The sequence below is a fragment of the Vigna unguiculata genome, chromosome 6, assembly GCF_037176805.1.
Source record: "Vigna unguiculata cultivar grain cowpea cultivar isolate G323 ecotype 2 chromosome 6, ASM3717680v1, whole genome shotgun sequence".
Classification (NCBI taxonomy): domain Eukaryota; kingdom Viridiplantae; phylum Streptophyta; class Magnoliopsida; order Fabales; family Fabaceae; genus Vigna; species Vigna unguiculata.
Window position 1 is genome coordinate 48,274,162 of NC_140797.1, and position 15,316 is coordinate 48,289,477.

General features: G+C 35.0%; 2 protein-coding genes and 1 long non-coding RNA gene across 3 annotated transcripts; 1 reads left to right on the forward strand and 2 right to left on the reverse strand.

The window, feature by feature from the left end:
* Positions 1 to 576: 576 nt before the first annotated feature.
* Positions 577 to 12,711, reverse strand: LOC146885949 (dynamin-related protein 3A-like). The gene is made up of 20 exons (XM_085674848.1): positions 11,912 to 12,711; positions 10,787 to 11,069; positions 10,672 to 10,700; positions 10,469 to 10,570; positions 10,173 to 10,241; positions 10,033 to 10,092; positions 5,650 to 5,763; positions 5,480 to 5,528; positions 5,219 to 5,328; positions 4,647 to 4,739; positions 4,355 to 4,447; positions 4,136 to 4,273; positions 3,784 to 3,897; positions 3,586 to 3,681; positions 3,422 to 3,464; positions 3,105 to 3,253; positions 2,868 to 3,014; positions 1,968 to 2,020; positions 1,772 to 1,871; positions 577 to 1,349 (listed from the first exon to the last, which is right to left on the reverse strand). Exons 1-20 carry the CDS (start codon positions 12,284 to 12,286, stop codon positions 1,074 to 1,076), a joined length of 2,493 nt encoding a protein of 830 aa, XP_085530974.1. The 5' UTR covers positions 12,287 to 12,711; the 3' UTR covers positions 577 to 1,073.
* On the forward strand, positions 6,824 to 9,350 carry LOC146885950 (uncharacterized). Its single transcript, XM_085674849.1, has 4 exons — positions 6,824 to 8,268; positions 8,355 to 8,542; positions 8,632 to 9,018; positions 9,102 to 9,350. The coding sequence occupies exons 1-4, from the start codon at positions 6,863 to 6,865 to the stop codon at positions 9,257 to 9,259; spliced, it is 2,139 nt and encodes a 712-aa protein (XP_085530975.1). The 5' UTR covers positions 6,824 to 6,862; the 3' UTR covers positions 9,260 to 9,350.
* Positions 12,712 to 13,355: 644 nt separating the features above from the next.
* Positions 13,356 to 14,947, reverse strand: LOC146885951 (uncharacterized). Its single transcript, XR_014995868.1, has 3 exons — positions 14,817 to 14,947; positions 14,638 to 14,708; positions 13,356 to 13,478 (listed from the first exon to the last, which is right to left on the reverse strand). It is a non-coding gene; the product is annotated as an uncharacterized LOC146885951 (long non-coding RNA).
* Positions 14,948 to 15,316: the final 369 nt, after the last annotated feature.

The window sequence follows — 15,316 nt, forward strand, 5'->3', positions numbered from 1 at the left end:
TATCTTTTTAATTCCTATTTCACCTATTATTTTAAAAATAATTTAAGATGTAATCGTTATTTTACAGTTATTTTATGATTTGTTTTCTTCTGCAACACTTTAATGTTCTGTGGGCATCTTTTTTATGATTGTTTAATAATGTGCTTAATTTCAAAAACATTGAATAATGAGACAAGGGTAAAAGGAAAATAATTTCTTCACCAGTAGTTCTTAAGAAATATTATTAATGTTCTCTATTACTTTAATATCATTTACTATTAAATGCAAAATTCATCAAATAAGTAGAATTTACATTTCTGATTAAGATGTATAAGAGTGGATACAATGCGCTCACTTTAGATTATAAAACAAAAATAATTATTAAAATTATTAAAATAAAAAATGTGAATATATTTTAAAATATATATTATAAATAGTTGTAAAATATATAATTCTCATAATTTTATCATACCTTTTTTTATAGTACATAATTAAATTTAAAAAACTTAAATAGAAAAATAATAAGATGAGATATGCTAATAAGACTACAATTAATAATAAATTGTATAGAAAAAATAAATGACAGTCATACAACAATTATAGAAAGAATCCTCTTCATTGATAGGTATAATAAATAATAGTGTAATATCAGTCACAAACCTACATTATAACTAAAATTGGTAACTCCATATTGCTTGCAAATTCATATAGCCATGACGTCCTATTACTTCAAAATAGCAATTCATCCGATCTTTTTTGAAAAAACATCTGAATCTGACTAACGAACAAAGACAAATTCATATACACGAATGTATAGAAAGCCGATTCTCAAAAATGTGAAAGATCACCTGCTCCTATTATTCTTTCTCTGGAGCCTAGTAAAAAATGCCAATGCTATGAGAGAAAAAGTGAACTTATGAAAGAAAGCAATGGCCAACATACAAAGACCATTTTAGTTAGATAGAGTAATTTCATGAAGTCCAGCTCCGGGAGGCAGAGTTCTATATCCCGAAAGTTGTAGCGTAATCAAATGAATAAAATGCCTTGGGTTAACTCTTCAACAGACCAGTGAGCACATTCAAGTCACGTACAGCTCATGCATCAACCGTGGGATAAAAGCCTGACGTGAATGGCCTTCCACTTCCATTGGAATCTGATATAGCAACATGCATCGGTGATGGAAGTTCCCCTGAATGTGAAGACCTTTTCGACTTGGAGTACTTTGGAGAAGCTGCATAATAGTCTCCAGAATTGCTAGTTGAGTACATAGATGATGTTGGCAATCCATGAATTTTGGGCAATCCAGTTGTTTCGGGCAAACTGTATCCTCTTTCAACCGTCTCAGCTTCCATTGGCAGTTCCTCCAAGTCCTACAAACACGTAATACAGTTATCAGATCAGTGGCTATATGTTGCTAGGTTAGGCAGAAAACCTAAATAAAATAAATAAATCTTGGACCGCATAAATAAATCATGCGAGTAGAAAAGAAGCATCACATCATATTACAACCATAAACATGAATTTATAAAAGAAAAGGCACATCATGTTGCAACTACAACCCTTGTAATTGACTTACTATTTCAACTGATCACATAAATTTAATTTTGGCCATTTATGTATATGATTTAAGTGTCACGATTAGTTTCTCACCACTTCCAATAACATACACCTCCAATTAGAGATGAGTAACATGAGAAAGCAACCAACTTAAATAGAATAGAACATAACTAACATGCCAAGTAATACAGAAATTTTATAAACAATGCCCATTGAAAGTGCTAGGACTATCAACCTTAAAAGCCTGTTGATAAGCTCGAAGAAGTTCTCTACAACGCTTTCTTTTCAAGGCTATCTCATCAGGTTCTTGCAACATTTCTTCAAACAGGTTGTCTCTGGTTTGAATTTTAACATACACAGTACAAGCAGTAATCCAAGTCAGAGAAGCATACATCAGAATGAATTAGCATGCCACAGCCACTATATGTTACCTGTATAGCTTTTTAATAAAGACGTTGTGCAGCTCTCTCTTGGTGTTGTTTACCTGATATGATTTCGTAAAAAAGACAGTCACCAGTATTTTATTGAATGCATGAAAAATCAAGTATTGTCAACCACTCGAAAATAAATAGCATATAGTACATAATCAAATCAAATATTAAGAGCATAAGCAATAGGACACCCCGTCTTAAAAAACAAAGTGAAATGCTGAGCAAACTTAAATTCAGAAACGAGATATCACAATACTGATATTGCTTGCAACAGTGCAAAAAAGTAGGTGTCTACTCAATAAAAACCAACTTCTTGAGTACACTCACCATTTTCAGTGGGAGACACAATATACCTCAGATCTAGTAGACAATGTCATTTAGTTTAAAAGTACAAAGAAATTCCAGTGCAGAATAGAATTATTTTATTTACATACTCGCATAAATTCGAGTACCATAACTGTTAGATGTTTATTGGTTTAGTTCACACAACAAATTGTGTACACACCTGTCTACACAAGCTTTTTCATTACAAAAATGGATAAAAGAAAGTGGAATAGAAGCTTTCTCATTACAAAATGGATAAAACTCGGTTATGTTTCTTTTAAGAAAAGCAACTCAATCGATAGTTTTTGAAAAATATTCTAAAACCAGCATTTTTAATTTTTTACATTAAAAAAATAGATTATCTTCGAGTTGTTTAGGTTTTCTTACTTTTCTATTATCAGTTTCTTCTTATTCGTGTTCTTCTTTACACACATCTTCTCCCCCTTCTGTCTACAAATTGCTTTTGAAAATTGTTTCATTAAACAATTTTTACAAACTAAAGAAAATAACGCAATCAAACACGCTGAGGAAACTACTTATTTCTAATTGCAAGAAGTAGATGAGGCAGTAAAGTACCAAGAAGTGCATAATTGCTTTAGGGATAAGATCCTCAACATTTTTCCTGACAATGTCATAGTACGATCGCAGAAGCAATTTTGTCACTGCTATTTCAATAACTTCTGTCTCTGAATTGCTCTCAGATGGCCTCAAGACAGGAGGTGGCTACAAAATCCGAAGAACATTGTGAAATTTATACCTATAGAACATATTGATCAAGCTCAAGCTGACAATAAATGTGTCATGTACACAAACCTGTCTCAAGTTGATCATAGAGAATGAATGCTCCACACTGTGAATTGGTTCAGTAGGCGGTTTACTAGCCATATTCTCCTTCACGGTCATTCGGCTATCACCTCCACCAAAAATGGATGATATACCCCAACTTGATCCACCAGTGTTTCCTGAAAGATATTAAGCATTAAAATCATGAATGCCTCAAAATAAAAATAAAGCCCCCAGAGAATAAAATCACTTGACTAAAGATTGGACAACTAAACGATAATCTTCAAAACAAGTCCATAATAAAATAAATGCAAAAACCAAAACATTAAACAGCACATGTAAATTACCAGACGGCACACTTTTTTCAACATCTGATGCTGCTCGGACACCCTGTTTATCATTTATATAATAAGAATACAGTAATAACAACGAGATACTAAATTTAGTAGCCCTTAACTAGATTCCCACTAAGAAAAATTTATTGTGAATTAAACAATATAGAATTACAAACCGGATCAGTATCTACTCCATTAGCTTGTCTTGCAAGAATAGACCAGGATTTCACACTTCTCTCAGAGGCTGATCCTTTATCAGACTCCAGAGGATCCTATGGGAGTATGGTAAGAAAATTTTAAAAGTAAAGAAAGGCTTGCATAAATTACAATACATATCTCATGAAAATGTGGGGCATATTACGTAATAAGTATACCTTCTGCCTAGAAACTGGTATAGCAGCCCGAGAAGACTTGGACTGTTGCACAGCAATTTCTAGTGCCTTGCTTCCACCAATAAAATTTGGGTGGGAAGTGTTTATGTAGTCCATCTGTGGAATTATTGAGTAGTTCGAATAAGAAATCATGGACAAGGAAATTGATGATTCACTCTAATAGATTGCCCGTCACATATGACTACTCATTTACAGTTGAAACTGAAAGCAGTATGAAGAATGACATTTTGGGTATTATGTAATTGACACAGTTTTGGCTCAACAACCAATTCTGATAAGCTATTTTAAGTAGAGAGTATACATTTATACTTAAACAAGTTAAATTTCAGCACACCTCCATTTCTATCATGTGCGCAATCATATTCTCCGATGGTTCAAGGCCTTCTCGTAAAAAGTTCCCAATAACTTCATCCATACGCTTTCGCAAGAAAGGGAATCGCTGCAGTTCAGTAACCATACAGCGATGGCTGATCTGAAGAGAAGGGGTGTTGTTTAGGCACATACTTGATAATGCAAGACAAGAGAGATGTCAAGCTTAAAAACCTTTCACTACCTTTATTAATTCATCATATATAAACCTGGCACACTGAAGACTTGGATCCAATAAACGAGATATTTGCCTTCGCACAAGGACCTCAAATGGCACCTGATGAGATGGAAATAAATAGATAAACTTATTCTAGAGTAGGTTTTTTTTATAAACATATTTATGCATTTGGATTCACAAATTATTATGAAACATTTACAAAACCAACCAAAATTTTAAAATGTAATTTATATTCTTATTTTAAAATATAATTTCTATCTCAAACTTTTAAGGAAAAAGGTTGGGTAAAAAGACCTACTTCTGGAACAAACAATGCTGATTTAGGCCCTGTAGCATTCTGTATGGCAGTACGAATGTCATCATCAGTCAGGCCTTCACATGGATCCACCTCCTTCATGATAGCATTGAGTCACAAGGAATTAGCGCATTTTGCCTATTGCTTACAACTCGACATCATATGCTGTGCTTATAATAAAATCATTATTTCTCTGAATTTGCTGAATTATAGTCTGTCATTTGCTTAACCCATAATAATAAAATGATAACATTCAGCATATCATTTACAAAATTAAGATGAAAATCTGTTTAGCAACAAAAATGAAATTACATATTTTCATAGTTAAATCATACATACAATCACAAATATTCAGTTTTGTTTGTTTAACAATGTTTGATTAATATCATATGCGTAGTATATATAAATAATAATAAAAGGTAGGATAATAGTGCCTCCATCCATGAAATCCAATACGGTTGACAGGCTAATGAGTTAACTATAGCCTCCTCCGCATTTTCCATTTTTAATTGAATTGTAGCATGAGAAAAGACATTTCTAACAGTACCATATGGAAATACAGAAGAATTATATACCTCTAAACTTTTGACAAATATGGATTGAAAAATGTAATGGATTCGTGCTCCACCAGATAATTCGGATGTAGACATCTCTTCATTCTTTCCCTCAACCATTGAGGAGAATGCTGTTTTCAAGAAGAATGAAATTGAAGATACCATTTGCTTAACATGGAAAAGTAACAATATGTGGCATAGCAGTTAACAAATACAGAAAAAAAGAAAACACAACTTCATTAATAAAAGATAAGAAACTAGGCTCTTGGGATAGTTAAGTACCTTCACAATATTTTGAAAGAATATTCAGGAGAAGTGCACCCTGACCAGCCTGTTAGAGATTAACACTTATAAATAATGCATTGCATAATTACAGCCAAAGTAGAAAAAATGCCGCTTCTTTTACAAAATAAGGAGAACATATGTGCGGCATACTTAGTATTAACACAAACCTTGGACTCAGTAATCTCTCCATAGCTTGCGTGCTCCTTTGCAACAGAGACTAGTGAAGTACTTATACGTGCTCTCAGCCCAGGTAGCACAGCCTTTATATGTTGTGCTAGAATCTGCAAAAGGATAGACAGGTAAATGTGCATACCATGTATTGGCTTGCATTAGACCAGAAATCTCAATCTTAGTATCAATCCATAACGGTTTAATATTTTATGGGATTTGAAAGAATTCAGTTCTATCGAAGAAGAATCTAACAATATTCTTTCTCCAAATTTGACACTGTAAGCCTTTACCCCAGGCTAGTATTAATCTTGCTATTTGCATACACTCTTCAAACTCTTATCCATTGTAGTAAGTATCGTACGATTCACGATACGAATCGTACGATACGATACGATACATCCTCTCCGCGATACGAATCGTTCGATGTATCGTTTTTACTCCCGAATCGTAAACGTATCGTACGATACAGGTGCGAATCGTAAGAATCATGATTCGATTCGCGATACAAAAATACCCCCAAATTAAAACCCTAAATTTTTCCCCCCTGCCAATTTACCCCCAATTTAAAACCCTAAATTTTCCCCCCTTTATTTTATTCACATTGAAACTCTCTCTCTTCCAAACATATTAACATTAACGAACCTCTCGACTCTCGTTCTCGACCTCGACTTCGACCTTTACTTGCACTGTGGTGGTGACGAGGTGGTGCTGTGGTGGTCGCACGGTGGTCGCACGGTGGTCGCGCGGTGGTCGCACGGTGGTCGAACGGTGGTCGCGCGGTGGTCGACGGTGGTGGTTGCGTTTCGTCTCGCGAACGCATCTTTTCGTCTTCTGTTCGTGTGTGCGGTGGTTCTGTGGTGGTCGCGCAGTGGTTCTGTGGTGGTCGCGCGGTGGTCGCACGGTGGTCGCGCGGTGGTCGTGCCGTCATCGCGCGGTGGTTGCTGCGTTTCGTCTCGCGAACGCCTCTTTTCGTCTTCTGTTTGTGTGTGTGGTGGTTCTGTGGTGGTCGCGCGGTGGTTCTGGTGGTCGCGCGGTGGTTCTGGTGGTCGCGCGGTGGTCACGCGGTGGTTGCGTTTTTGTGTTGCGAACTACTCTGTTCATCTTCTGTTTGTGTGTGCAGTGGTTTTGTGGTAGTTGCGGGGTGGTTCTGTGGTGGTGTGGGGTTCTGGGTAGGGGATTTTTCATATGTGCAGCTGCTGAACTTCAAACATGAGTAAGTCGAAAAGGGAGGCCGACATTACTTGGAATTACTGTGACAATGTTCCACCAAATAGGCTACAGGTTAAATGCAAGTTTTGTTCTCACACTTGTTGGGGTGGTATAGCAAGAATGAAGCAACACCTTGCTGGAACAAAAAAAGATGTTATTCCATGTTGTAGTGTCCCTGATGATGTGAAAGATATATTTGTGAAGATGCTAAAAGGTAAAGAAAAAAAGACAGAGGATGGCAGCTTTGATTGTGGAGGAGACTTATCAAGAGAGGTGACAAAGGGAAAAAATGATCTTCAACAAATGACAATCAATGCAACATATAAAAATAGAGAAGATGTAATCAGAGAAATTTGCAGCTGTATTTATGGCAATGCATTGCCATTTAACCTTGTAAGGAGCCCTCTTTTTATACAAATGTTGAAGGCTGTTGGAGAATATGGCAAAGGATTAAAACCTCCTTCTTATCATGAGGTAAGGGTTTCATATCTGAAAAAAGCTGTGGATAATGTTAAACAAGGTCTAGAAAAGTATAAAACTGATTGGGAAAAATGGGGATGTACATTGATGTGTGATGGATGGACGGATGGTAAAGGAAGATCATTGACTAATTTTCTTGTTAACAGTCCAAGTGGGACTGTTTTTCTGAAATCTATTGATACTAGTGATGTCATTAAAGATGGGAAGAAAATGTTTGAGTTGTTGGACAGCATGGTGGAGGAAATTGGAGAGGACCATGTTGTCCAAGTAGTTACTGATGGAGCTTCTAACCTTGTGGCAGCGGGAAGAATGTTAATGGAAAAAAGAACCAAATTATTTTGGTCCCCATGTGCAGCACATTGCCTTGATTTGGTTCTTGAAGATATTGGAGAGCTTCCAGTCTTTTACAATACTATTAGCAATGCAAAGAAAATCACCACATACATATATAGGCATACATGGGTCCTTAATTTGTATAGAAGCTACTCTAATGGAAGAGAATTAGCAAGACCCGCTGTCACACGATTTGCTACTTCTTTTCTCACATTAAATTGTATTAAGCAACAAAAGAATGCTCTTAGATCAATGTTTGCTTCAGAGGAATGGGCTACTAGTCCACATGCTAATAAAAGTGAGGGTAAGCAAGTTATGAATTTGGTGTTGAGTGATGGTAGATTTTGGAGATCAATCACCTATTGCTTAAAATGTGTGATTCCACTTGTAAAAGTGTTGAGGCTTGTAGATGGTGATGCAAAACCAGCAATGCCATACATTTATGAAGCAATGGATAGAGCAAAGGAGCAAATTGCTGAAAATTTCCAAAAGATAGAAACAAGGTATAAAAAAGTGTGGAAGATTATTGACACTAGGTGGAATTTGCAACTACATAGGCCTCTCCATGCAGCAGCCTATTATCTCAATCCTAGGTAATGCATATTTCACCTAAATTTTTCCTACCAAGTACCTTTATTTTCGTTCTTCTCATGTCATCAATTTATTTTTGTTGTGTTAGATATCACTATGACAAAAATTTCAATCCGGATAGGGAGGTCTTGATTGGTTTATATGAAACATTTGAAAAAATGGTTTTGGATGTTAGCACAAGAGTTACAATTGATCAACAACTTGAAAAGTTCAAGGGAGCTAAGGGGCTTTTTGGAATGCACATGGCAATAGCTACTAGAAACAAGAAACAACCTGGTAATGAAATTACTCTCATTACCACTTTTATATGATTTATAATTTTTAATTACATTAAATTATAATTCAATACTTCTTTATTTTGATAGCTCTTTGGTGGGAGAGTTATGGAGGAGAAGGTAAAGAGCTACAAAAGATAGCCATGAAAATTTTGAGTCTCACATGTAGTGCAACAGGGTGTGAAAGGAATTGGAGCACCTTTGACCAAGTTCATACTAAGAGAAGAAATAGATTGGAACAACAAAGACTAAATGCTCTTGTCTATGTCAAGTACAATCTCCAACTTGAGTTGAGACAAAAGAGTAGAGAAGAGAAGGGGGAAACTTATGATCCCATATGTTTGTCAGATATTGAATCAGATGATGAATGGATTACAGAAAAAGAAAATCCTTGTTTGCCTATTGATTCGTCATGGATGGATATACATGAGTGCTTTGATGATGAAGAGGGAGCTCCAAATAAAAAAAGGAAGAGAGGTAATTATTTCTATTCACAAGTTGAAATTTGAATGTCAACAAACTAGAACTAAACTTTATTTCTTTTTCTTTTGCTAATATAGGACCAAGAAACTTAAATGCCAAGACCAATAAAAAAGGAAAATCCGTAGTAGGAGATGAGGAGGAATTTGAAGACATTAATGAAGGAGAAGAACTTTCACTAGAAGATGAAGATGACTTAAGTGATGTAGATCTTGGAAATGATGATGATGAAATATGAATGATTTAGACTAGAATGTTTTTTTGAGGTTCTTTAGGATCCAAGCAACAACAACACTTATTTTTTGGATGGCTATAATGCAACACTTGTTTAGTAGCATATAGCCATACTTAAAGAAATCTTAGGCAGCAACCACAATGTTTTTTGAAGGCTGTGTTGCTGAAATTGTGAATCTATGTGGTATATATACATTGGTGAAATTGACTATGACGTTGTTTTGTTATTAATTGTCTCTTTGCATATTTATATATCTTATATATTTAAGTATATGTTACATTTTTTTAATGTTTATGAATCGTACGATTCACGATACGATACGATTCACGATTCAAAATTTAAGCTCTCCGATACACGATACGATTCACGATTCAACTACCATGCTCTTATCCTTTACAGACCCATGCAAAAAATAAAGTTCATTCTTTCACAGCACTAAAAAGAAAAGAAACTTCAGTCTTTCAACCCTCCTTCCTCTTCTCCCTTCCAAAAAAAGATACAAATGATTCAAAGAAGAATTCAAGAGCCACCATCAAAATCAACAATGAAGGTGAAATAACTAAGTGCATTTCTTTGATACCTCCCTCCTAAAGATAAAGGATATACTATGACAATTTTGACTGCTTTTGTATAAAGAAAAAACCTAAATATAAAGTATCAATTAAAGAATGAAAAAGTGTGAAAAACCAAACTTTTACCCTGCATTTGAAATCCTTAAATAAGGTTAGTATTATAAACAATAAATATGCATGTTGTTAGTGTCATGAAGACTCTACCTGGTTCAATTTCTTTGCTAGTTGAGGAACACCACAACTATCTGCCAGACCACCGTATACCTATGAATAACATAAATGGATGAGTAAGCGTGTATAAGTAAAAGAACTTGACTATTAACTACAAATAAGAACTTCCTTACAGGACGACTTCGGAAAAATTTCTCTTCAGCAACAAGAGCATCCTTTATACTCCGGTTCATTTGAATATCCTAATATGATGAAACAATAACCAAAATATATTTCAGCAATCAACTCATATTTACCTCCACATCAATCAAGCAAATTACAAATATTTAGTTATTTGTATTTACGAGGTATCCTTATTTACGGTATTATTAAACAATGACCAATACTTTTAACAAAATATCAATAAGAACATGCACACAGGTCAAAGTAATTAAACAGAGCTATTAGAACTATAGTATAACATCATTACCTCCTGACTACGATTTACAACACCTACATAACCAAGTCGGAGGGGGATAACTTTTCCGAGTAACAGATTTCGGGCATCAGTACCTCTGTCCATGATATCCAACTACATTCCAAATAATAAGAGCCTAATATTGTCAGAACAAGGCAAAAGCTTAACAAATTTCACAATTGTGTCGGATAAAGTGTTACAAGAGTGTACCGAACCTTTGTGATTACGCCGATTGTTCTATTACCTATAATGGAAACAAGAACCTTTAAAAATCAAGTTAAAGAGGTATGAAAAGATTGAAGTTTCAGACACATGGAAGTAAAAACTCACCATCAGGATCAGCAATCCCTGCCATCTGAAGAGCATCTGAATTAGCCAAATCTGAATTTGCCGGTGTGACAGCCAGAATGAGACATGTAGGAGTTTTGATGTATGACATGATCATTGTTCTGATTCGAGCTTCAATATCAGAAGGTTGGTCACCGACAGGAACCTTCGTAATGCCTGGGAGATCTACAAGTGTGATATCGAGAACATTTGGTGAAAAAATCTTCAATCGAATCTGCTTGTCGGAGACACCTTTGTTCCCCCCTGCTTCCCTATCAGTTTCAGCCTACAGAAAGAGAGTGAATGTATATATAAAGGTAAATGAAAGGGATTAAACTAGTACACAATAACTCATCAGCACATCACTAGCAACGGTATTACATTCTATATAGATGCAACTAATGTCTCAAATTTAACCACATTTCAAGCTTAAAGCACAGAAATCACTTTAAGTAGATAATGGACCCTCAACCAAAACAGTATCACCGATAGATATGATAAAAACATTGACGACTGTCAAGCAATCAATATTCCTCAAAGTTCATTCAACTAACTTACACATTCTATTATACTCCATTATACTAGTTTCAAAGAACCAAGTATCTAAAGTGTCCATGTATTCCATTTTACTGTTGGAGCATTGGAAGCCATCTAATACCAAAGCCAAACACGATACACGCACATGAGCACCACGGATAGCCATCAGATCATACCCAAATTCAACTCAGTTCAGTAGCGGTTAATATGCCAAAGTGTGTGCATATCTTGTTAATGGGTGAATAAGTAAAGAAAACTGGATACAAAAAAAGTGTGAGAGACAAAATAATCTACATTAATGAAAGGGTCACCCTCCTTATTAAAGGAGTCTCTTCTCCCTTCCACTTAGATGCCGGCAAGCGAAAGTAATGTTACAAAAGGGAAAGCAGAACTCTAGTGTTCAATAGTCATTCAAAATACAAGGCAAACGCGAACCGAACATGATAACAATATTCTACTTCTCTTCTTCACTATTATTTATTCAATGACCTAAAACGGTAATCACCTAGCGAGTAATCAATGACGATAAGCTGTCGGCGTCACAAACATGTAAAAGACAAACGCAGAGGGTGGAGATAAAAAGTTCAGCACCTGAATTTCCCGGCGAATGTCGGAGAAATCGTGAAATTTTCTGCCAGGGAGATGGAGGAACTCGCCGTACTCATCATCGGGGGCGTCGGGCTTGCGCTTGGTCTGGACGAGCTGGAGGACGAGTGGACGACGAGTGCAGATGTCGTTGCCTCGGGGGAGAAAATCGCGGCCAACTAGGGCTTCGAGGACGCTGGACTTGCCGCTGCTCTGGCTGCCGACGACGGCGACCTGAGGGAGGTCGATGGTGGATTGGCTTCCGACGCGGGCGAAGATGTCCTGGAGGCGGTTCACGAGGGAGATCACGCTAGAACCAAGAGGAGAAGTAGCAGATGCCGCGGGAGCAGTAGTAGAAGAAGAAGAAACCTCTTCTGCCATGATGGATGGATCAACCGATGGAAGAAACCCTAGCTAGGGTTTGGGTTCGAAGCGATCGATTGAATGATTGGAGTGGAGTGGGGACCAACTCTCCCGTTGCTGGCTCGGCTTTCCCTCACCGTCTATTCTAATTCGTCTTGCGTTGGCGTTGGAGAAAGTTCAAAATGAATGAATGAATAATAATATAAGACTTTTAGGTCTTGTTAAATGAATTTGGGAGCGCGGATCATCAAATATATGGTATTCCATTGAAGGAATTCAGCTGATTTAAGAGCGAGGGTTTAAGGGATTCCTCGATTTTTCAATCCGCGCTTTGAAGAGAGGATTAGCGAATAAAATAGTGCTTTACCCATTTTATCCTTCATTTTTGAGTCTCGCATGCGAGAGGGTGGTCAGCGGGGTGGTGGAGTGAGTGGTGTTGGAGGTGGAGTGAGGGTGGTGAGTGAGGTTTTCTGTGGCGGTGCGGTTTGGTGGTGAGGTGTTCTGTGGGGTGACACCGGTGGCACCGGTGTGCTGCTTTGCATGGGGTGATGGCACCGGTTATGTAACCGGTGCCTAGTTTGTTGAAGGAGCGCGAAACCGGTGTCGTGGGTGTCTATTTTTTTTTTTTTTTACCTTTTTCTTGACTTTTTTTTTTAATTTTTTAACTTTTTTTTAACTTTATTTAACTTTAGTTTAAAATTTAATTCTATAATTTTTTTAAAATTTAATTGTATAATTATTTTACATTCATAAAAATTTAATTTTTTTATTTTAAAATTTTATATAATTTTAATATTTTTTTAAGCGTATTAATTAATTATAATTATTTTTATAACATCAAATTACAAAATTATTCTCTTTTTTCGTCAAGGGTATTTTGGTAACTTTCTAATTCTATCTATTTTTACAATTTATTTTATTTATCACATCAATCAAATCTTTCACTAACTTTCATAAAATTTATCTCCAAATCTACTCACTTTAATCTCTAAATCCACTCAAAAAAACACAAAAATTCATCCACCCAAATCTACACAAATTCATCTTCACACTCTCCACCATATCCATCCTATCAAAGGAACACACCCTTAGACTTGAGAGTTGCCTCTGCTTGTGACGTGTGAGAGTTGTTGTGGGGCTTTATGCTGGAAGAGTGTTTGTTACCATCTCAGTTCCTAATTGTGTGACCACCAATTGCTTGGCTTAATGACTGAATAAATAAATCAGGCCAAATGAAGGAACAGAGAAATGAAAAGTGAGCAAGGATTGGAGAAGGGGTAACACAAATCTGAAATTTGAAATCAAAGAAAAGTGGAAAAAATCATGAAAATTATTTTAGAAGTTGTTTTTTAACTTAAAAACAGTTTGTTACGGTACGTGATTACTACCTCCAAACGGGATCATTGGGATTTCTAAAAAAAAAAATCTTTGGAAGTAATTAAATCCTACAAATTAATGTGTTATTTTTAGTAAAAACTTAATTTATTGCATTAAAGAAATTTAAGAAGAGTAATATTATCAAAAAATTTGAATTTTTTTGTGTGGATATTCCTCAAATCTATTCTTAGAAAATAAAAAAAAATGTTATTTTTTAAAGGATAAATCAAATGTAAAAAAAAAACGTTTTGAGTTTTTTTAACAGTAAATTAGAAATTTTCTCATCTCCCAAATATTTCCTTAGAACATTAATTAAAAAATATATTTGAACACGTTAAAAAGATTAAAAGGGTTTTTTTGCTATTTTAATAAAATATTATCTTTATCAACACTATTAAAAGGAATTTCTTACCGTAAAAAATGTGGATATTATTTCTGAAATTAATGGTTTTAGGAAATAATTAAATTCTAAGAATTAAAGTGTTATTTTTACTTTAAAATAAAATTATCATCATAGTAAATAATTTAATAAAAGTAATATTATCAAGGAAGTTATATTTTCATCTTATATATATTTTTTGGAAATTCGTTTCATGAAGAAAACATGAAAATTTATGAAACGGATTTTGGGATCTGTTTCATACTTTTCTGAAACGGATCACATATTCTGTTTTTTGAACAAAATTTAAAATTTGTGAAACGGAATTCGTGATCCGTTTCAAAAAAGTATGAAACGGATCCCAAAAGCCATTTCATCAAAAAAACATGGAAACTTATGAAACGGATTTCAAAATCTGTTTCATACTTTTCTAAAACGAATTCCGTTTCTGGAAAAAAAATTACCAAACGGTTTTTGAAATTCATTTCGCTTTCTCTTGAAACGTATCACGAAATTCATTTCACATAATAAAAAGGAAAAAGAAAATACAAAAATGATATTAACATTCCAACCATTCAAATCAAATTCCAAAACATTATGGAAGAAGGATAACCTGCAGAGAAGACAAAAGGAGAGCTTTCCAAAAAAAATTATGAATGAAACTGAACCTCGGACAGGGAACACCTTCAATGACAGAATGAAGCACAGTGAGAATGAGAAGAGAATAAACAGGAGAGCTTTCAAAAATAAAATTAATGTAACTGAACACACAAACATCGGACTAGGGACCACCTTCAAGGAAAGAATGAAGCACAGAGAAGAAAATTAAAATGAAGGGACCACTCATAAATGGGGCCACATTCATAATGGAGAAGAAACAGAGACAAGAAAGAATCTATCGAAATAATTTGGGGATGCAGCTCAGATAAGCAAAATAGTTGTTGCAGTAAATATCATTTACCGCTCTTCCACCCGTTTTTACCCACTGCCACCCACAAATTAATTAGGGGTAAAATGGTAAATTTGAGAAGTATTGAAGAAGAATTGGAGGTGTAAGGAAAAGGCGCCCTTAATTTATTAGTGTTTAGAACTTGCTTCCATTTGCATGTTTGGGAATTAATTACATTTTTTATTTTGATCTAATATGTTTCTAATTATTTAAACTTGTATATTTTTTATTCTATAACTCAAAATTAAAAAATTCTTTTAGATTTTTCTAATTTCAGAAAATACATTTTTTTGATAATAATATATGCTTTTAAAATAATCATATGAAAAAGAATTTTTAACCC